The 23,895-nt window shown below is 41.1% G+C and overlaps 1 protein-coding gene across 1 annotated transcript in view; it reads right to left on the bottom strand.

The window, feature by feature from the left end:
* LOC126284615 (protein suppressor of forked) overlaps positions 1-22,325 on the bottom strand; it is a 109,567-nt gene extending 87,242 nt beyond the window's left edge. The window contains exons 1-2 of the mRNA XM_049983681.1: positions 22,082-22,325; positions 21,649-21,840 (exon numbers count right to left, since the gene is read on the bottom strand). Of these exons, the coding sequence (XP_049839638.1) occupies positions 21,649-21,840; positions 22,082-22,117 (228 nt within the window). The 5' untranslated portion in view covers positions 22,118-22,325. The remainder of the gene's footprint in view (positions 1-21,648; positions 21,841-22,081) is intronic.
* Between the last annotated feature and the right edge of the window lie 1,570 nt (positions 22,326-23,895).

Below are 23,895 nucleotides of genomic sequence, written 5' to 3'. Positions count from 1 at the left end.
AGGTAGGTTATATTTTAACTTCCAACGACGGGATGGATGCCACAATACTACTGCTTGGAGACGAGTGCTGAAGAGCGGCTTTTGCTATTAAAAAATGCAAGCAAATGAGCTACATCCATCTCAAAAAGAACGTGGCAAGTACTGTACACTGTCCTCAGTTACTGGAATTGCCAAACAAGACGAAAGGGAAAACACCATAGCACATAAGTTAAAAACACTTAACTCTGTGATGCCACTTTCCTTCTCTCACCATCAATTAGTGTCTGAAGGTATCACCACCTTAGAAATTAACTGACCGTAACTGATGTTTCTCATATTTACACACATGTATTATGAAAACATGCAGTTTCAGTGATACACTGCACTATCTATCTCTCCAAAACATGTTGTACACAGTGTGGTTTATTATGATAAAGTGGCAGGATGTGCGACTTTGATGTGTAAAATTTTTGCCAATGAGGTTATGAGCACTAATGGCTAATTTACATGGCGAAGGTACATGCTTCTATTGTATGAAGCACGGGTAAAATGTGTGTACGTAAGCAAATATTATTTAATGAAAGACAGATTTGAGGTTTCACAGCAGCTCACTTTATTCTAAAAATTGTGAAAAGTAATCCAGTACTGGCAGTATATTCAGATAATTAGATTCTAGTAGGCTTCGATGCTATCTAAACATTTACACAGTGGATTTGAGAAACAAAGTAAACATATTCCTGGAGGCAATATTATTTAATATTGAATATTGCTTTTAATAAAGAAAATCAATATTACATTGTCTTTTAGTGCCCTTGCATGGCTCCAAAGTTCGGCATAGAACACATTAAAAATTTCTTAGTACAGGTACCTCAGGTGCAAGAGTGAAAACATTAAATTTTAAATTAGTATTTAGGGCATTGTAAATAACATCCAACACATCACACAAAAACTTTGGAACTGAACTTTTCAGAATGTGATTAGTAGAAAGATGTAATCGGCAGATGTCAAATATAAAAAGTGTCACTTTAGTTTACTTGACCCACAACTGCATCTTTAATGTGAGAATCAGTTGTTTTTTTTTAATGGACCTCGAATCACTCCTCTACAAGTAAGGGCTTACTCAAAATCTGTTTTGCTGAATGTGTTTAATGTTGTGCAGGCATACGTCAGTTAACCTTCAATGACTGCCATTCAATACACGTCAGAAAGACAAACATGAAATTTAGTGTAAGTATTGCTGAACATCTAGAGCACTGAAAATCAGAAACAAATACATACACCACATTTGAAAATCACCCAATCTAATAGAATCACCACCCTACTGCCATAAAAACAACACCCACAAGTGTAATAATAATTTGTAAACAGCTGATGTCCACCTCAACTCAAAGAGATTCACTACAGTAATTTTAATTAAAAGATAAGCCATCCTTGTCAGTTGAACAAATTTTTCCTGGTTATAATCCACACCTCAAAATTATGATGAATATTTTGCCCACTTGTGGCAACTCCAGAGTGTGTGAACTCCAGAGTCCATAGATTCTGAACTGTATGAAGGTTAATAAATTTTTTATGCTCGGTATGCCACAGACTCCACCTTTGACTAAACTTATCAGCTTCTCATAGTTTACGTTTCGTGTCGTCCATAATGACCAGAAAAGAAAACTGATGTGAATTCCATTGGTTGTTGCCCGAATATGTATGTTTGGACAATGAGATCAGCTACATTGTCACCATACATGTAGTACCGTCCTCGGCTGATGTTGGTAGTTGGCAGAAGCTACCGACATCATTACGCAAATCGTGGCTCATGTCACGTGATTTCCCCAGCCGATGACAGCAGACATTAAGAGAACAGGTCATGTGACAGTCAGCCAGTAGCAACATCATTTTAATAGCACGACATGCAAATAGGAAAGTTAATGGTTTAAATTAATATAAATGATGTAGCTACAAGAAAAGCTACACCTTCACTTATAATATTGATCTTTTTTGCATGTATTACACTAAGATACATCATGCAAATTTTGCAGGAAACTTTAATAACGACAAATTTCTTGCTTTCTGCAATTGAAATTATTCTAAGTGGATTATCCTCATAGTGTTAAGTTTTTAATGAGAGTCAAATGCTCTGTGATTACAAAATTCATCGCACAATCTCAGATGTAAAATAATTCATCTTGTGTAAAAGGAAATTTACTTTTAAAGTAACACTTTTCAAACTAACATTCGCAACATTTTCCTGCTGCCTGTTTGAAAGAAGTTTGTTTCAGCCATTGCCAGAGAACGCCAGAAAACACTTTACTAGGCGTGCGCAGCTACGATGATGTACAAAGCCTGTATGCTCGTATGTATAAAACATTAAGAGATCTTACACTAAACCATAAAGGAAAAATCAGAGGATACTCTATGAGCATCGGGTTGGTTGGTTGGTTGTTCAGGGTAGGAGACCAGACAGCGCAGTCATCAGTCTCATCGGATTAGGGAAGGATGGGGAAGGAAGTCGGCCGTGCCCTTTCAGAGGAACCATCTCGGCATTTGCCTTGAGTGATTTAGGGAAATCACGGAAAACCTAAATCAGGATGGCCAGACGCGGGATTGAACCGTCGTCCTCCCGAATGCGAGTCCAGTGTATGAGCATCGGGACTTCATAGACCGTACTAAACTGCGTAAGCTGACAAACTACACATTCTTATGTACATATTGACAAGTATGCCGCCAAACTGATATTACAATTTTCAGTGGGGATTTCGGGACGTGAATTTTCTTGGGATACAACTGTACTAACTCATTTTATTCTTTATTATGGCATAATGCCATATGGGTCATCAGATGAAAAAGTGCACTTTAAATTCAGTGAACAAATGAAATCGGCCAATAGTGTGGAATGAAACACTTGGTTTCAAATTAACTGACTGCTTCAGCAGAACGGACTAATAAAAGCAAAATTTCTTCAGCAAACTGACAAAATAACTTCACTGTTCTGCAAGAGAATTAATGCCTGACTGCCAAACACACGGAAATGAGAAAACAAACTAACAACTATTTTTGCCTTCCGTAATTATGTGAATGTATTTTAATTAACTTGACAGCTGCTGGCCACACAAAAATATTTTGTGTTCATTTGACATGGGAGGCATAAACTATGAGGAAACAGCAAAATCACTGGTCCCTTAGATACAACCCCCCCCCCCCCCCCCCGCCTCTACAACTCTAGACTGATACTGATCTGCGCACGCGCGAATCTAGCAACTTAGGAACGACGGAAAATATTTGCCTGGCAGCGTATGGCTGCTTGTTGCTATTGCCGATATAGCTAACAGCCACACTTAAGGTAGCCAGAAGCAGGAGAAGGTACTGTTCATAGGCGACTCAACTGAATCTGACCCCACTGGCAATTGCTCAAACATAAACAGCTGCGATGTCACTAATCGGAAGCATTTTGTTGTTATTAAGTATTGTACAGTCTTTGACATTTTTCTGTTGGCAGACACTTGTCTGCGCACTGCGTTTTGTCATAAATGGCGCATTTCCTTTGCAACTTCAGTTTTAATTTGAATTTTTCTCTCGTTTATGTTTTTTGTTGCAGTATCATTCTGCAGTATCGGGATACAGTAATATCTTTGTTAAAGTGTCAGTTCTTACCAGTCACAATTACAAAAATTTAACTGAAACAATGAAAAATTTGCGGGTTTTTCCCAGTTTTCTCCTGGATGAAAAAATTCCTGAATTTTTCCCCGTTTTCCCAGGGCGTATACACCCTGCTTTAAAGAATTAAATATGCCTCTGAAAAGTTGTCTCTGATAAACAGTAAAATTAAAGCAGTATGAATAGCTGTCAGCGAGTATATTTTACAGCATAACTGTGCAAGACTCCTTGCTACCTATCTAGAACCTAAATGAATATTTAATTCTTTAAAGCAGGATGTTTACTTCTCAAAGGCATCTCAACATAGTTCATTCATATTCAAAGTATCAAAGATTTGAAATTTTTCCACCTAAGGCACTTTGCCAATGTCTTTCAGTTGGAAGTGTCCTGGAGACAATACAACCTGATGGCAACAGAACAAAGATCTGTTTCTAGCAGCATACCATCCAAAACAACCAGCTGATTGAATGCATAAAAAATTCATTAACACAATACCTCAATTTTGGAGTCATCTGGTTTAACATCCATCTGTCTGCATGTTATGAAATTAATGCACATTATGCATAATTTTGTTCTTTGCTTTTCTAACACCATCAAATTAACAAGCCCTTAAGAAGTATTTAGATGTTTATACCAAATGAGAAGTTTGGCACTGGTCTGTGGTTTATACTTCCGTGAATGAGGCTTTACTTTCATGAATGACAGTAATATGGCATACAATGAAACTATGGGTAACTTCAGATATAAGTACGTTCAAATATCCAAGAAATAAAAATAAATGACTTAACTGTATGGACAGTAAGAACATCAGTGAAGAACTTCAGGATTCTGCATTATGACTACGGTGTTCTACATAGTCCAGTCATTAAAGTGACCACCTTCTATATACAACGTCAATGTGTAACAACCACATACAGACAGCAGGTGTCAGCACTAGCGGTGGAGGGTTTATAAAGCCTGTTGAGAGTCAAGGAAAACAGTGCAGTCTTTTTCGTAATGAGGAAACTAGGCTATTTACCTTTCCAAAAAGGTAATGTTCATGGGCTTTTGGACCAAGGATGAAAGCATTTCTGAAACAGCTGAATTTGGAAACTGTTCACATGCTGTCATGATTAAAATATACTGTGGATGGCAAAACAGTGTTATCGAAACTGGTGTGGAGGAAAGTATGGTGGAGAACACACCACGGATGCCAAGGGCGAACAACAGCTATGAAGATGTGTACAGGCAAACAGACATGCAGCTGCTGATCAATTGACCACCCAGATGAACCAAGGGGCTACCAAGTGTCTCTTACACTACTATTAAGCAAACATTGCTGTATATGAGCCAACTCTGCAGCAGGTGGATGGTTTATACACCAATGCTGAGTGCTGGTCATCAGTGATGAAGGATGGAATTGTATGCCAATACTGCAACTAGACATCCAATTAGTGGCAACAGGAGTCCTCTTCAGATGAACCATGTTTTTATGCTTCAGACGGATACCCAGTGGTGTGAAATGTCTGAATGCAAACACCCTGCAACAATCATCAGAAGGTCCAGGCTGGAGGATGAAGCTTTCTCATTCTTCAAGGAACAAGTGAAATATTCGAAGCGCTGGAATTGAAATTTGTGTTCTACAGAGCTTACTCTTCCCTTGAATTTTCAGCACAACAGATTCGACATTTTTTTTAATCACTGGTTTTGAATGGAGGTTGTGGTGAAATACACGAGGATGGAGGATCCAATCTTCATATAGCTATCCTGATACAGGTTTTCCATGGCTTCTCTAATTTACTTCACAATTTCAAGTAGTTCCTACTGTAAGGCCACAGCCAACTAACTGTTGCATCCTTGCCATACTGTACTTTATATAGCTTGCTCTTGGACATCCGACTGGTCAGTCGGCGAGACTTAGCAGAGGAGCGCCTCTGAGGATGTCCAGCGCAGTCCTGGACAAAATGTCAGGAACAGAAGAGTTTATTGGACCATGACCTCACATGCCAAAAGGTCTACCAAGTAGATATGTCATTCGGCCATGAAAGCCTTCATTCTATGATTACTGACACTATTCCTATCCCACAGCAGTCCACACAGCAAAACATGGACACTCAGGCATCTGACAGATGGTCACATTAATGTGACTGGACAATTTATAATGCTGTAAATGACTGCAATTGGACACAACATAGAGAAGGCAGCAGGTGGATGGACTAAGCATGTGATGCACAGTCATCAGATCTGGTGAGGTGGGGTGACACGGAGACGTGACAGGACAGAGGAAGGGAAACTGTTGAATGGAGGGTGTGGGGACAGTGGGTTACCAAAGACTGAGGCTAGAACAATTTCAGGAGCACAGGATGAGATGCAAAGGTCACTCCCACTGCATAATTAAGAGAAGCTGGTGGCAGAGAGGAAGACACAGATGGCTCAGGTCGTGAAGCAGCTATTGAAACTGTATGTATGTGCTCTATGCTCTGCTACATATTGTGCGCCCAGGTGGTCAATTTCCTTCATGGCAACAGTTTGGTGACAGCCATTCGTTCTGGTGGACAGCTGGTGGTCACACTGACATAAAAAGCTGTGCAGTGTTTGCAGCACAGTTGATGCCTACTTTCACACATGGCCTGGCCTCTAATAGGGTAGGATAAAGTCTGTGACAGGACTGGAGTAGGAAATGCCAGATGGGTGGACTGGACACATCTTATACCTTGGTCTTCCACTGGGACGTGAGCCCTGTGGCACTAGTTTCGAGGTAGGAGCGACATAAGGGGGTGGAAAAGGATGTTACATGGGTTGGGTGGGTGAGGGTGTACTATTTTTTTTTTTTTGGGGGGGGGGGGGGGTTATGGGAAGGATCTTGGGTAGGATGTCCCTAATTTCAGAGCAATCGAACCTCTGGCAATGAATATGGTTCAGTTGTTCTAGCCCAGGGTGACATTAGGTGACAAGGAGGAGATGCTCCTTTGTAGCAGATTCTTGCAGGTGGCTGGAGGATTTGAGTTGTGTGAAAATATGGCGTAGGAAATCATGTTTGCAAACTAGGTTGGGGTAGAGCTTGTCTGAGGGTGTGCATTTTGACTTTTTTGGCACTAAGGTGAGGTTATCAGCACCCTGATACATTTTAAAAGGAACAAATGTGATACAAATCACAAATTGTTGCACACACAGAATGAAACCTACAAAATGACACTCATGTGCTCCCTCACATTCACTCACACAATCACTTATCTCACACATCTTAAGACAATGGACAAAGTGTGGGAGGTGCTACATCAGTGATTGAAACAAAAGTAAAATGACAGATCAGCTAAAACAGCAGCACAGGGATATGTGACTACCTGACCACTTCCAAAAAACATGAGTGAAGCAGTAACCTTGTTAACATATGAAGAACATCTCCCTAAAATTTTTAGAAACAAGTTGACATCACAGAACCTTAAAATGCTAACCACATTTGTTTCAATGTCACTTAAAATAGAGGGCAGATCTGCAAGCAAATCTGCTGCCGCCCTCTGGTCCCTAAATAAAAAACAATCTAGCAAAATGTGGCATACAGTGATCTGCATGCCACAAGCACCACACATTGGAGGGTCCTCTTACTGGAGAAAGAAACCATGCATCAGAGGGTTGTTGCCTTTGTGAAGACTAAAAAGAACAACCACATCCCGTCTTCATGGCTAAAAGGAGGTACTGAACAGTGCTCCTTAGTCTATCAAGGTAAAGGTTGCCTCCTTAAGATGAGCTGAAGACTTTGGGATGAATAAATCAGTGGCATGATGGATCACTTGTGTGAAGTGGTCCACTCATTCCTGGACACTGTTGTTTTCAAACACAGCCAGCTGGCCGAACAGCTTCCAGTTAGACCCATTGACCATCCATTTTGGTGGCTTCTTTTCATGCAATCTTCCATCCTGTAGGTGAATCCACTGTGGGAAGTGATCAATGAATTGAAGGTCATCAGTTGCTGTGCTAAGACTAAGATCTTGAGGGCAGGAAGAGAGGTCGATGGCCAAGGACGACCGAGTAGCAGTCAAGAAATGAGTGAGGACTGCATCTGCTGAGGATGCACAGCTCCTGAGACATCATGAAGTTCTTCAAGACTCGACCCCTGGGACAAATATAGTTTGAGCCCCATAGTACACTTTGGAACTTGAAATCACCCAGTAGGAGAAATTATTTAGGTATTTGTTCCATACTATATGAGAGAGCAATTTGAGTATCACATCTTGTGGCGGTAAATACAGGGAGCTAATAGTGATCTCCTGACCGACATGAACTGCAACTGCTACTTCCTGTAGGTCAGTTACCAAGGAGAGAGCAGAGGAATGCTGTGTGTTGTTGACACAAACAGCAACCCCTCTCGCTCTTAGTCAGGTCATCCTTTTGGTGGAGGGTATAGCTCCATAGGACAAGAAGTCAGTGGCTTTAAAATTTGTTTCTTGTAAACACATACACAGGAGTTGGTCTGTGCTAGGAGTTCCAGTTCCTCCACGTACGTCCTGAATCCCTTAATGTTCCACTACAATATGAGTGTCATCTGTCAGAGTTTGCACTTTCAGTCTGTCTTTCCACAGTCAATGGAGGCTCAGTGGCGGGGAGGGGACTGATGTGTGCCCCACGTGGACATCAAGGTCCATCAGCTTTGTCCACGAGTCTTAATAGATGTCCGAGTGACGTGGATATTGTCAGACTGTTTGCTTCCCATCTCCATTAGCAACTGATTCTTTGTCTTTAACTTTGGTTTTTTTTATTTTTGCCTCTAGTTTTTGGAGCCACAGCCATGGACATGGTAACAGCAGTATTGGCTGGACCAGTCTGAACCTTTGGAGCAGCAGGGAGCTCTGCAGAATTGGCAGCCACAACCTTGTCTGAAGTTCTCAGTAAAGGTACAAGCTTTGAAGTTACTGCAGCACCACAAAAGTGCATTGACAGATGCATGTACAAGTGCTAACACCAGCAACATCCATTCATGCAGTAGCATCTGCTTTCTGAACTGGCTGTTTAAGGGCAGATGCAAAGGATGTAGTGAACATCTGACGCCACTTGGCCTTTTAGATATTTTTGAGCTCGTTGTCCCTACTCCAAGCAAGGTGATCTCTAGCGCAGTTTAGACACTTTGAATGAGATTAACAACCAATTCCTCCATGGGTGACATTACCACAAGTGTCTTCTCCTTACAACCTAAGGTGGTGTGCACAAAGCACTGGCATTTGAAACAGCACACAGAGTTAGTGACATCAGGCGATACACTGAGGCGAACGAAATCTGCCTTAATGTGCTCTAGAAGTTTCGTGCTGCTGAAAGTGAGGATAAACGAGTCGGATTTGACAAGATTACCATCCACCCATCACATGATGTTTTGCACATCAACTATTCTTTCTTGGGCCCACTCCACTTTCAGTATTTCTTTGAAAATGTCCCCAGATCCCTGCATGTCACAACACTTTAAAAAAAGAAAATTGAGTAGAAGATATGGCAGCTGTTGAAATGCAGGTGGTTAGTGGGTTTAATGTGGACAGAGGTATGGATGAAGCCATCAGAATGGTGGAGGTCAACGTCGAGGTAAGTGGCACATTGGTTTGAAGAGGACCGGGTAGAAAAGGCGTTCATGTTGTGAAGAAATGAGAACAGGGTGTCTTGGCCCTGAGTCCAGATGATGAAGGTATCACCAACGAATCAGAACCACACTGGGGTTGAGATAGTTGGGAGGCTAGGTAGGTTTCCTCTAGATGGCCCATAAACTGATTGACAGGGGTGGTTTCAATGCAGTTGCCAATGGCTGTGCTGCATATTTGTTTGTATATCTTCCCTTCAAAGGAAAAGTGTGGGTCAGGATATAGTTGGAAAGGTGTGTAAGGAATGTGGTAGTGGGTCTGGAGCATGAATGACATTAGAAGTAGTGTTCTATAGTGGCAAGGACACAGGCAAGGGCAATGCTGATGTATATGGAGTGGCATCTACAGTGATGAGTAGGAATCCAGTAAAGAGGTGGGTTGGTTGTTTCTTTGTTGGGGTCAAAGGGACCAAACTGCAAGTTCCTCAGTCCTTTCATCCTATATGTATCAAACCAGGGGCAATGGTCAAAATAAGGATACAAATGGCAAATCCTGAGAAGCCCAGTTGTAAGCAAGATACAATAAGACATAGATAAAATCAAGGAGAAGTAGGAGGGGAGTGAGAGGGGATAAGGTGGGCAATCCATTCTGCCCAGAATGCAGTGAGAGGTCTCCCAGAGCAAAGTATGTGGTGGGAGGTGCCTCCTCTGAATCCCACCAGAACCATCTCACCACACATTACCCCAAGAAACAAGCAACACAGACAAGATGATGAAAGTTTAAAAAAGATAAAACATTAAAAACAGAGAAGACATAAAAGAACAAGGAGAATAAAAGAGTGGGAAGGGTAAGAGCCAGGTCAGATTGCCAAGCATGGGCCGCTATGGGACCCCTAGGTCACAGCAGGCAAAGGGTGCCCCTCCAAACCGTCAGGTGGTCACTGAGGTCAAAAGTGCCCCACCTTGCAGACATGAGTTGAAACAATCTTTGTTGGTGAAATGTAAAACCTTTGGCATCATCTGCTAGCACCAGAAGTACCTTATTACGAAGTTCAGGATGCAGCCAGAAAGCAGCCAAATTTAGACAGTCTAGTATGGTGTGGGCAATTGCCAGACAGGTGCCACATCAGTAACGTGGGTCCCCAAATGGGGAGAAATTAGCTGTGGCTCAGCCAAGGGTGGCCAATGCATAGCTAAGAAAGGACAATGTACTACCTGCGAGAAATGAGAATGGAAGACTGCCACATGGTAGTTTCCAAGATCGACATCCTGGTAGGTAATTTTCCCAAGTGGTCAGCATGTTCACTTCTTGATAGTCCACCATGTCCAGGGGTCGAAAGATGAGTGGCTGTCCAGCTTTATGGAGGTCCAAAAGAAGATTCTTGATAGTCATGACTGATAGGTGACAAGGGTATTATTGGTTTATAGCCTGAAGGTTACTCGTGGAGTCTCTGCAGATTGGAAACATCTTACCGGTCCTAGAACGAGCACAGCTAAGGGCTCGTTTGATGATCAATTCAGTAGTGAAGACACTGCATCTATTTGGCAAGGAGCATAGTTAACGGCACCTTGCATGTGTGTATGCAAAACCAGTTCATCCATCGACCATTGAGCTGTCAGTGGGTGCCACTTACAAGCCTGGAAATGTGTCGAGGACAGCCAGCAACAGGTGGCGAAACATCGTGGGGTCAACTGAAACTTTCAGCTGAAAAGATAAATTGTGACAATGGGGGAATATGCGACTGCTCCCTGACAAGAGGGGACAGTGAAGGCGGTTTGAATCCAGAGCAAAGACACTGTAGTGACCCCAGTTCTTGGTCTCAACACGTATAGCACAATTGAGTAGTTGCTGTTAGTGCCTGATCTGTAGTGCAGGGACCCCAGTCTACCTCAGTAGGCTGTTCACAGGACTAGTTCGAAAGGCTCCTTTTGCAAGTCAGAACCCATGGTGGTGTATTGGGTGCTATGACCACAATGCTAAGGGTGACACCAAACCATATGCCAGACTCCCATAATCAATACAGGACAGGATCACAGCTTTGTAAAGCTGCAGAAGAGTACTGCGGTCAGCACTCCAGCTGGTATTACTAAGGCAACAAAGTGCATTAAGAAGTAGCCAGCACCTCTGATTAAGTTGACAAAACCAGGGAAGCCACGTCAACAGAGTATCAACGGCCAGTCCCAAAAAAGTGATAAGTCTCTACCATATTGAGTAACTGGTCATTAAGGTAAAGTTCTGGTTGTGGGTGAACAGCACAACTGTGACAGAAGTGCATGATGCAAGTCTCAGTGGCAGGAAGCTGAAAGCCGTGGCTGAATGCCCAGGACTGTGCCTTTCGAATGGCACCCTGCACTCGGCAACAGCCACACTAGAGGAGTAACAGTAAAAGCAAAAACAATTATCTAACAAGGAGAGCGATACTTAATACAGAGCCCTGCAGGGCCCCATTCTCTTTGATATGGGGGGTAATGTGAGAAGCACCATCTCTACTGCAAAAGTACGGTAAAACAAAAACTTTAAGTGGGCCTCAGAGACACTATTCATTTAAGGTAGCAAGGATGTGGTGTCACCATGTGATATCATAAGCCTTTTGTAGGTCGAAGAAGACAATAGGGTATTTACATCAATCAAAAGGTGTCTGGAAGACAGACCGCATACAAACCAAATTATCAACAGTGGAACACCCTTGGCGAAAACTGCCCTGGGACAGAGCAGAAGGTCCAGAGACTGAAGGAGACAACACAGTCGCTGGCTCAACTTGCATTCAAGGCTAACTGGGCAATAGCTGTCCATCTCTAGGGGTGTTTGACTTATAGGTGATTGAACCTTTGATTGTGGATGTCATCTGGTCCTGGGACTGTATCACAGCACAGGGCTAGGGCACTGAATAAATCGCACTCACTGAATGGAGCATTATACGGCTCCAGGTGATGTGTTGTGAAAGGTAAGTGCAGACAATCCACTGTTTGTGGACATGAAAGGCAGGCTGATTTTTCTCAGATGCAAAGACTAGCACAATCAGGGTGCATACGTGGACGGAAAAAAAAAAAATCCCTGATTTTTCTCGCATTCCTCAGTTAAAAATACACTTTCTCACGGGTGACAGTATATTTTCCCTTATCAATACTTCGAATGAATGGTTATGGTTATGGTTTTATACACAGGCGTACAATTTCCCGGCATTTTCGGAAATGAAACTCACGGAAAAGAGATACATTTTGGAAATATCTGATGTGCAGCAACATGTACACTGCGTATTTTCGTATTACGAAAGTATACATTGGAATGCCACCAAACACAGCATGATACTTTTCGAATAATTGAAATCGGGATTTTGGTGTTTTTTAAAGCCGTTCGTAGCTCATGTCATGTGATCTCGCCAGCCGATATTCAGGGCATAGGATACGTGATGTGGTCAGGCAACAGCAACATCACTTGTTAAGTAGCACAAATACACAAACTGGGGAAGTTAATAATTTAAATTAATATACATAATGTTGCTACAATAAAATCAAAGCTGCAAGAGAAACTAAGCTTTCGCATATACCGTTGATCTTTTTGCGCATGTTACACATTAAGATATATCACACAAATGTGCCAGTAAAATTTTTAATGTCATAAATGTCTGATCTTCAGGGTTCGAAATACTTCTAAATGGCTTGTCGTTAAAGAGTTGATTTTTAAATGAGAGTCAAACGCTCTGTGATTTAATAAATTCATGGTACATTCTTGCACATAGTCCAACTTACGTAAAAGGATATTTACTTTTAAAGTAACGCTTTTCAAACCACTATTCGCAATATTTTCCCGCGACCTGTTAGAAATAGGTTCGTTTCAGCAGTTGCCAGAGGGCACAGATACCAGGTGACACCGCATTTGGGTAGCTATCATGACGTAGGAAGCCCATATGTATGTTCGTCTAAAATATTAAAAGGTCATGTATTTCATGAAAGAAACAAGACATCTGAGGATACTCCAAGAGCATCTGAATTTCGTGAAGCATACTAAAATGTGCACATTTAAAGTGCATAATTAAACTGCACATGCGTATGTCCAGATTTCCAATGAAGTAGACCTCAACCTGATATTAAGCTTTTCAGTCTGGTTTTCGGGATGTAAATTTTCTTGGAACACCAGTACTGTATATCATGTATGGTTCTTTATTATGGCATAATACCATACGTGGTAGAAAATGAAAACGTGCACCTGACATGCATTGAAAAGTTTAAACTAGCCAGTACTGTGGAATTATACATTTCGTTTCAAATACATTGACTACCTCAGTGGAAAAGGTTAACAGAAGTCAAATTTCTTTAGCAAACTGACAAAAATAACTTCATTGTTCCACAAGGCGATTAATGCTTGACGGTCAGAAAGATGGAAATAAAATAAAATCTGAAACTAATGACATCATTCAGCCTTCCGTAATTATGTGAATGTGCTTTAATTCACTTGATAGCTCCAGGCCACAGATATCCATTTTGTTTTCATTTGGCGTGAGAGTAAACGAAGGGAAACAGCAAAATCACTAATGTAAACACGGGTCACGTGGAGACTACCCACTATAACTCAGACTGCTCTGCGCATCAGCCACGGCTCTCAGACATTTGTGAACTGGGTCATTGCTATTTAAAAAAAATCGAACTTCCAAAATATGTTCATCTTGTAGCGCACATCTTTCTGAGAAGTATGAAACATAAAACATGTGTATGAGGAAATGTAAGACATTATTTGGTCTTAAGTGTGCCAAATTGCAGTGCCACGCCTCTTCATAACGCATTTTCCTACCGCACGTCCAAACTATATTCAGGACAGTGGAAGTTTAAATGTCCTCTGGTGCCTCTCCTGCTCCCAGTCGGCCAGTTTTACAGCCTGCCCCTCTTTAAAAAAATCTCGCAATTAATAGCGGATGGGATTATTTGTTATCGAGAGAACAAGAACTCTTCAGAAAATCTGAACTGTTTATTGCCTATTAGTTAATAACTTGCTGTTTTGTGTGACATAAGATTAAATATAGGATATTTAAATCCAATACTGACAGGAGATAAGCAAGAAATTACACATTTCTTCAAACCTTAGCTCCTAGCATTTTTTTCTCTCTAATCTTGCTACAGCTTTACATGACATGCCTTCCTTTCTGCGAAAGAATCTATTACCTCATCAAAGTTCATCAAACGCATTGCTACATGAAAAGTAGACATGTTGTTAAATACTGAAACAGCTTTTAATACAAATAATACCCAAGACTGGTGTGGTTTCTTTATCTGATTACATCTATTTTGTCACTGTGCTAGATAAAACAAAATAGGCCTTTCTAATATGGCAGCAATTTTGTAACACACCAAATAAACAAGACAGTTTTGGCACAAATGGCCATTTTTATAACACGACAGAATGTAATTCAGGAAGTACCAATATCAAATGCCTATTAGGCCTACTACAAGCAAAAAGCTTTATTTTAGGAAATCTTTTCACATTTCGTTAGTACACACCAGCTTCTCAAGCATGAAATGGAAAAGTAGTATTACGAATTTTTTTTATAAATTTGGAAATCATCTTATTCTTCCATAATTTTGTGATAACCCCATTTCTTCTCCTTCCTCATTCTAACAAACAATCTTGTCATCACAAATTATGTAGCTATTGCGGCCAATGTCAAAATTTGTTTGCCGATTAACTTCACTAACCCTGCCAGAATGACAGGTTTAGTTATCCCGCAATTATTTTCTGGTTAGGCGTTATACTTCCAGAATAGAACTTACGCGGCTGCTAGCTGGGGACTGTAGTACTGGCCCTTACAAAGTGTAGCAATCTGGCCAAAAGATTTCTGTCAAAATTTCATTTTCTTGGATACACCGAGAACATAATACATATTCTCTCTCAACTATTATTCCTGTCAGATGTTTATTTCCATTCTGGTAGTCTGAATATATGAAATTCGCTAGTTATTATAACAATGCTGATCATTCACAAACCAAATCAGCTTAAAATGTGTTAAAAAATGTTCAAAAACCAACAGGTAAGCATTTCAAAATCATATGAATAATCAACAGAGAAATGTGCGCTGGATGCTAGGTGATTTGTGAAACAAATTTTTTTTCCTCAAGAATATGAATTTGGTGCCCCTTTTCTCGGTAGCATCTAGCTGCTTGCTGCGACTGCTTGCACAGCCAACAGCCACATTCCTATAGCCAGAAGCAGGAGAATCTACTACTAAAACGTGACTCAACTGCGCACGTGCCCGCGTGTAACTGCAAAAACAAATCGAATGTAAACAGTTGCAACTTCATGTTATGAAGCACTGCATAGCCTTCCTAAAGCCTTTGACACATTTTCAATTGGCAGACACTTGCATGAGCACTACATTTCGTTATTCTATATTGCGCATTTCCTTTGCAATTTAAGTTATTTTGGTTTTTTCTATCGTTCATGTTTTATTGTTGAGTATTATTATGGAGCAGCGGGATACAGTAATATCCTTTGTTAGTAATATCCTTACAAAATTTAACTGAAAACTGAAACAATGAAAAATTCCCAGAATTCTAAAAATATCCTGGGTATTTCTCGGTTTTCTCCTGGATGAAAAAATTCCCAGGTTTTTCCTGGATCTCCCAGGTCGTATACACCCTGACAATGCAGAGCAAAATGTTCAACTACAATATCTGGATCAGTGAAAACAGAACTGTTCGAAGAAATACCAAAGACACCTGTTGAGAACTGGTATCCATAGAAGCTTCTTATCTTTGCCGAAACCTGTGAAGGCAGCCATGTTTAAAATCTTTACCTGTGAAGGATGCGTACGTGGTTCAACGGTTGAAATGTATTGTTCACAGCATTCTTGCTTCCTTGTTTTTTTAAGTGGGGGACCAGGTACAGAGCCAGTTGAAGGCAACGAGATGCTCGATTGATGGATGGTGCCTATGGGGCTGGAAAGCCTGCCTACAATCCCTAATGGCCATGACGATTTTCGAGGTCCCCGAGGTACTACCTTTCGACAGGGAGATCCCAAAGAATAGGGGACCTCTAATTTGGCTGCCACCAGAATGGCTGCTGTTGCATTCTAAACAGCCTCATCAATGCCTCCACTTTGCAGTAGCTCAAACGGTGGAGGTGAAAGCATCCCAGCTGGCAATGTTGAGAGTCCATCTAGGCAAGCACCCAGGGCAATGACGCTGAGGGAGAGACAGGAAGATTGGGAAACGGTCACTAAAACACAGCTCACTGTGGATCCTCCAGTGGATGGATGTGAGAAGACCAGAGCTGCAAATATAAAGATCAATGGCCGAGTAAGTGCTACAATGAAGTGTGTAGAAGTACCCAGTATTAAAGAGACAGGGGCCAAGATCTGCCAGTAAACTTTCGATGTCTTTACTGTGGCCAATTACAAATACATTCTGAGGCACTCCATGATCAGGAGGGATTAAGTATTACAGATGGTAAAATCCTGAAATGCCCTTCCCTGAACAGCCATAGCCTTCAAAGTTTTATTAAGAGTCACACGTTACTGTATGTAGAGTCCAGAACATATGTACAAACTCCACTTGACATCATAACTGCAGCAATTATTCAAATATCCCAGTAGCCAAGAAGGGCAATGCAGAAAGCAGGGGAGGAGCTTAAGAGAGGTCATAGATCAGACAGGTGGTGGTAAAAAAGCACTTCAATTCCACTTAATTGTGCAGTCTGCACATTGTGAGGGAGTGAAGGGACCAAGCAGGCAGATTGTCACAGGGTCACCTGCTGTCACAGGTTGAGACACACATTGTGTGGTGTGATCTGGATCAGTGTGTGTGGGGGGGGGGGGGGGGGGGGGGGTAACCTGGGACCACTGCTGTGACCACAAAAGAAGAGCATGTGGGATTCGTTGGTGTGAGAGCCACCTGAACTTACTTCATCTTCGAAGACATCTTTCTGTCTTTTGTATCTTTAGGGGGTTTGGATGACAGAGCTTCCCTGAATTAGTTACAGGGATTGAAGAAGATCATGATGCCCTACAACCAGCAGCTCCTTCAGCCAATGGCTGGAATCCAGATACAGGCTGGCAGAAGCATTGGAGGGGAGTGTACCAAGGGACACATTACTGGCGTGAGATTCCAAAGTTCATGTATCTCCAGATGGGGGATGGGGATTAGTGTCCACAATAGTGGGGAGCCATCATTCCAAAAGTGGATGACGGGGAACCAGCAGGAAGATATCCCGAACTATCAGGAGAGGGCATGCATGGCTGAGCAAGCCCTGAGGGTTCACTGTATGATGTGTAATGGAGAGTATCTTTGGCAGAGGGGGCAAAATCATGGGTGTTACATACGACATTGTGACGAGTGCAGGCTGTAGACACTTTTTCTTGGTCTCTCTTGGTACATCAGTCTGTCCAGAGTTTTATATTCATGCATTTCTTATTGTCTCTGAAAGACAGTGCAGTCGACGGGGACAGGGAGGAGTACAAGGAATGTTTGCATGCTACGGCCACCCGCAATGCCTACAGACTGGACTGGTGTTGCAATGCGAAGATGTGACTGGGGTGGGAAGGGGGGTTGAGGGGCTAGGGGACATACAGTTTCACGTCACATTGGTATACCACCACCTTGTCCTTTTTAGGCAATGAATCACTTTCAAAGTCTAAGATAAAGGTCCTGGTAGCAACCTATGGACATGACAAACAAAATTTACACTCTGTTGCTCCAAGTTGGTGCTAGCTCATCATCAGACTGCAAGAGGAACTCACAATGGAAAATGATGCCTTGAACTATGTTTAGACTATTATGGGGAGTGATAGTCACCAGAATGTTACCCAGCTTGTCACAAGAAAGCAACGCCCATGACTGGGCAGGGGATACAGTTTTAATCAAAACTGATCTACTCTTCATTTTGGAGATGGTGGCTACTTCCCCAACCCAGTCCTCTATAGTCTCTACAAAGAATAAAGGCCTTGTGTTCAAAAAGGAATCCCATCTGTCCTTGTAAGAACCAGGTATTGGGAGGAATATTTCTCTGCTTATCGTATAGCCCCATGTTCCTCCCACAGCTTATCAGGGAAGGAAACATTTTGGGGTTATAGCTATCTGCATTGAAAGATTTTTTCTCTTCTGAAGAGACCACTGGGGCCATGTGACCACCAGTGGGAAAAAGTTTCTTCCATTTCATATGCAAGTCATCTGCCATAGTGTCACCCATTTCAAATGGGGACTCTTCCCTTGGGCTCCTCTCGGCCACAGCAAAGGCTACCTGGCCAGTGATCCATTGCTTGAAGTCCCTGTGCTCCAGTCATAATGGGCAGATACTCCATGGTATGCATGGTGAGGAGTCAGCTCAAGTACCAACAGTGCGATCCCCGTGTGGTCACAGACCTACTACTGTGCAGGTACTTTACTACCTTCTCGCAATAGGATGGTCACCATGAAATTTTGGGCATGCTACCTTATTGTAAAGGAAGGGTGATAAGGTGGAAAGCACAAAGGTAGAACAGACACCACACTGAGGTGACCTTTCCTGCACTACTTGCACTTCTGAAAAATTTGGAAAAGTAGTGGCAGGTCAAACCCAATGATGGGGACCATGCACTTACTAATGAAAAGGTATAGAATGCACCAGAAGTGAAACATAAAACCGAGACCCTAAAACATGTGCCGTGTTCAAGAAATGCAGATGGGGAAAGGGATAGTGGAAGCACAGGCTTGCAGCACAGAAACGTGAGTAGTGCTGTGAAGGCTGGCAGCATGTGGTACCAAGACACGTATAGAGGAGTGATGGAGTCAGTGAAGAAGTGTTTAGCATCAATGTAAAAGGATGGGTTTCAGGCAATTGGTTCAAAGTGTTTGTCAACAGCTGAAATTCGTTTGGTGGGAATAAAATAGCCAACTACACTGAGACGTTAAGGATTATTGGGTTTGTGGATTTTGGGGAGCATGTAGAAATAGCCAACTACACTGAGACATTAAGGATTATTGGGTTTGTGGATTTTGGGGAGCATGTAGAGGTGGGTGTGTGGGGTGTCTTCGGGGCGATTTCTATTTGTTAAGTTTCTGGATTTTGTGAAAGGTTTGGGAGTCTTGGAGGATGAGGAATTGAAAAGGTCAGCTATGCAGGGTCTGAGTGCTATGAGAAGTTATCAAAAAAGTTCTCTGTTGGTAGGATAGATGTTGATGGATTAAGTAGTTGAAAGAGTCTTGTAGCATGAGGTCTAGGTTAGGTTGGAAGATGACTGAATTCCAAAGCCAACGAATGTGGAATGAGTAATTCTTGTCACAGCACACATTTTACACATGCAGGATTTCAACAAGTGGCTTATGTACACTATATTTATTTTATCACGGTCAAATTGTACAGCTATTATCAGTGATTTCAATTTCTCCATATCGGGTTGGAATCAGTAAAAAGGAAGGTGGTATAGGTAATCTATGAAGTTCTAATCTGGAACAAGTCTGTGGTCAAAAATATGAACTGGTTTCATTTAGTGGGTAGTCCATTAAATTTCCATACAACAAATTGGCTGATTGGAGGGGACGAAACAGAGAGGTCATCAGTCCCATTAGATTATGGAAGGATGGGGAAGGAAGTCTGCCGTGGTCTTTCAAAGGAACCATCCCAGAATTTACCTGAAACAATTTAGGGAAATCACAGAAAACCTAAATCAGGATGGCCAGATGCGGGTCTGAACTGCCATCCTCCCGAATGTGAGTCCAGTGTGCTAAAATAAAACAAGCTCTCAACCAAATGGCACCTGTATTTCAAAACATATGTATTTCTTGAATTGTTTAGATGACCTTCAACTCACTTTATGCATTTACCTCATTAACATTAGTATTAAGTATGAGTTATAATGACATTTCCATACAACAAATTGGGTGATTGGAGGGGACGAAAAAGAGAGGTCATCAGTCCCATTAGATTATGGAAGGATGGGGACACACTTTAATTTCAGATGAAACACAAAAGCTTTGTAGCTCCATGTGAATGTGTGCCATGGTCAGATGTACATGGTAGGTTGGAAAGTGATGGTCTTGACATGAGTTTGTAAAGGCAACAAATGGTAATACTTAAAATTATAAGAAACCTTGATTGTGGTGACAAACTGAAATGTAACAAAGTTTATGTCAAAGCCAAGTAGGTAGGTGACAAATTTACAAGGAGCAGAGGAAGCAGTGTGAGGAAGTTGAAAATACAAATAAATAGTATTTTAAGTACTAAGGATTACTACAGACTGCCCAGCAACTCAAATTTCTTATTTCTCTAACTGATGTCAATTCCACCTCTCAATTTTCTCCCCAACAATACAATATGCTCGCACCTGCACATTTTGAGGCAGTCATGCACTCCATCATACACATGTACAGTCCCATTCAAATACTTTACTTGGTTGACTGAACCTACCAATACTGGCTGCCACCTTTGATTCTTTACTATTATAAGATATGTGCAAACAGAGACAGAACTAAACACTGACAATTATTTTGCAGCCTTTAAGGAATACAGGTTATGGGGCCTATTGAGACCGATGCATACTTTGGCCCACAGTCACCTTAGGTTGAAAACTGAGCCTGATCCCTGAGATGGTAAAGACAACAAATATGTCATGCAAATAATTATAAGGTAAAAGTTATGTATTGGACTCCCCTCGCATTTTTCAATATGGCAAAGATGTAACCATTAGGCTTCGCTACTTGGCAATTTGTTACCACAACCAGATTTTCTGCTTTCACATTCACTGGCTTAAAGGAAAAAAGTCACCAACATAATCTAGACCTTTGGGCATACTACAAATCAGTCTGTCAAAGATTCCAGGGTGTGTCCTACCAGCCACAAATACTCAAGATAATGACAAATCTCCATAAACAATGGACTTTGAAGTTACCAATGACAGGAGGAAAAAACCTATTGTCCAAGGTCTACCAAAGAATTTCTAAGGAATCTAGTGCTCAAAAAACATTACCAAGCATTAGACAAGCATAACAAGCCAGCCCATAAGAGGTAAAATGGATAGAGAGAAGACATTAAATCATAAATAGGCACTGCTTGCTTCTGTGTCATTACAATGCTATTCTACGGCAAGTCATAATGATCTCAGTCAAAACACCACATTTACAAATTGCAATAGGTGCAGGTAAGTATAGTGAAACTCAAATAATTATGTAGTGCATTTCATAACTTATCAGAAAAATAACTGTCCATGCAGCATAGCTTCATTTGCAAATATTCTTCTAGCCAAGGCTCAATTTTTACAAATCTATTCAAAACACAAATAAAAGGTGAAAGTTGACTGTAGCAAAAAATGCCGTACATAGTAGAACCAGTGTTACCACGTAAAAATTTATAGCCCTTAGGTCACCATGTCACGGGCGCTCATTAATGTCACTTTTAGAGCAAACAATTTTGTGCTAAAAGGCAAAACAAAGCACAAGTCATTTATAGTAATGCAATACGACTCAAAGTTAAGAACGGGGATGGTCAATATTTCCACTAACTGCCCCATTATTATCCATACCTCTTGTTCTATATAAATCTTCCAGTATCTTCCAGCACTGGGAAACGTCGTGACTAGTTTCTCAAACAGAGGACGCATTTCTCCAATCCACTTGGTCTGAGCTTCGCGGATAAGGAGACTCCATGCCTCTAGGTCGAACGGATTTTCTTCGATCTGCTTCTGCGCCTTTTGCAGTTTCTCGTTTCCCCATTCCTACAACAGAAAAAACATAGTTAACGTGGCGTGTTGAATACCATAACGCGCGGGAGAAGGACGGAGAGTCTCTGCGTGTATTTCCCCATAACAAACCGAGTTCAAGCACAACACCAGCTACAAACTATTCCCTCACCTTAACAGAACCCTAGATTTCGCAGTTCGTTCCTGTTAATTAGAGATATATAAAACATGTAGCCTAAAAACATGCTGAATTTTCCAGTGTTGCACAAATACTCACCAACTCTAGTTTTCCTTCTGATGCGTTGTGATTCATGGTGAACGCCTACAAAGAAAATAATTATAAACTGCTTAATTTCTCACGAAAGAAATATAACCCCACTCCCTAACGACTACCGCAACCGTATCAACGCAACCAACACACATAGCTTCCCTCCCCCACTTCCACGACCAAGTACTCCAAAGTTTGAAAAAGGAAAGATATCAAACTTAAAGGCGTGTGTTTGCTAGCAAGTAACTTCTGAAAGTACTTGCTGAGGTTTTTCATTTGTTGAGGTGCTTACATTACAACAAAAACATGCGCAATTTCTCGTCTGTGAGTCACTTCGTCACGATGATTTCATGAACTTGCTGTAAGAACTTGAGGAAGTGCTTCCACTACAGTAATATCGTGGGATAGGCAACCAGAAGATTACAAATGAGAATGTAGTCGTTCAAGTCTAAGTGTTCAAGAAACATCGCTGAAAAAAAAATCTTTTGAGAACGTCGTATTCAAGTTCTGAACTTCTCTTGTCAACTGCATAGTCAAGTATACGTAAAAAAAAAAGGACAAATATGCAGCCACCTCTGTCACCAATGGATGGCCTTTTAGGTGTCCTTCGATTTTTAACTCACAAATGACCGACATGACCCATTCTACAATATTTCTCAATTGTGTGGGACCTGTACCAAATAAGACTAACAGGGGATATTAAATGAATACAGAGAGGGGTAGCACAACCCGTCAAAGGTTTGCCTGGCGCATGGGAGAGTGTCACATTGGTGTGGAAGAAACTGAACTGGCAGACGTAAATTATCAAAAAAAAAAAAAAAAAAAACCAGTTACAATGTTTCAAGAAAGGCTTAAATGATGACTCTAGGAATATACCAGAACATCACACGTATCGCTCCTGTAGGGATCGCGAGGACAAGATTAGATTCATTAAATTGTCTACAAATGCATTTAAACAGTAGTTCTTCCTGCACTCCTCACGGAATATGAATCGGAAAAAAGTCTTAATAACTGTTCCAATTGGATGTACCATAAGGCATGCACTTCAGAGTGGTTTGGCGAGTATAGATGTAAATAAGGAAATAAAACATTTAAATGTGAAAAAACGAAATATTTATTTTCAGTAATTACCCCTGTATTTATTTAATTTGTGTATTCTGAAGAGATTCTTTCCACTCGCTCACATATCTCCGCAAGTCCATATTTGCACGATTTCTGCTATCGTTCTCGAATGCTGTGAGGCCCTATTTCAAATTTTTGAAAAGATAATATTTGAAGGTTAGTATTTTGCTAGCCCATAAGCTCAGTAAACATTTACAGAACAGTTACCTCGTAAATGATCCACTTAGGCAGTATCAAGTAAAATAATTTCTTCATCTGACAGTGTACACATTGTTGAAGTGAAATTTCTGTCATCAGAAATCCTAGTATCTTACTCCGCAGAAAGTTCGAAAATTGATTCAATTCATATATTTTAATTTATTTTTACTTGATGCTTGTTATAACGATCTAAGCTCAGGAACAACATAGTCTTCAAACACCTGATATTCAGCAATAGGCTTCCGAACCACTTCTAATGCATTCCGAAAAATGATATCAAAACTTGCCTGACTGAGTTTCTTCCTTGCGAAAGGTGTTCTTGTAGCTTCTGTTTCAGTAAAGTTTTCCTCCAAAAGAATATTTAAGTCACATTCATTTTCCTTATTTTCATTGTCTGATACCTGAAATAAATACGATAATGTTGTATAAATCTTATTGTTCAAAAGGCTAAATTTCAGATATAATTGTTTTCTGTAATTTTAGTTAGCCTCAACAGAAGCAGA

Source organism: Schistocerca gregaria, chromosome 8 (genome assembly GCF_023897955.1).
Source record: "Schistocerca gregaria isolate iqSchGreg1 chromosome 8, iqSchGreg1.2, whole genome shotgun sequence".
NCBI classification, from domain to species: domain Eukaryota; kingdom Metazoa; phylum Arthropoda; class Insecta; order Orthoptera; family Acrididae; genus Schistocerca; species Schistocerca gregaria.
The sequence above is the reverse complement of the archived record's forward strand: the minus strand, read 5'-3'. Positions and strand labels throughout refer to the sequence as shown.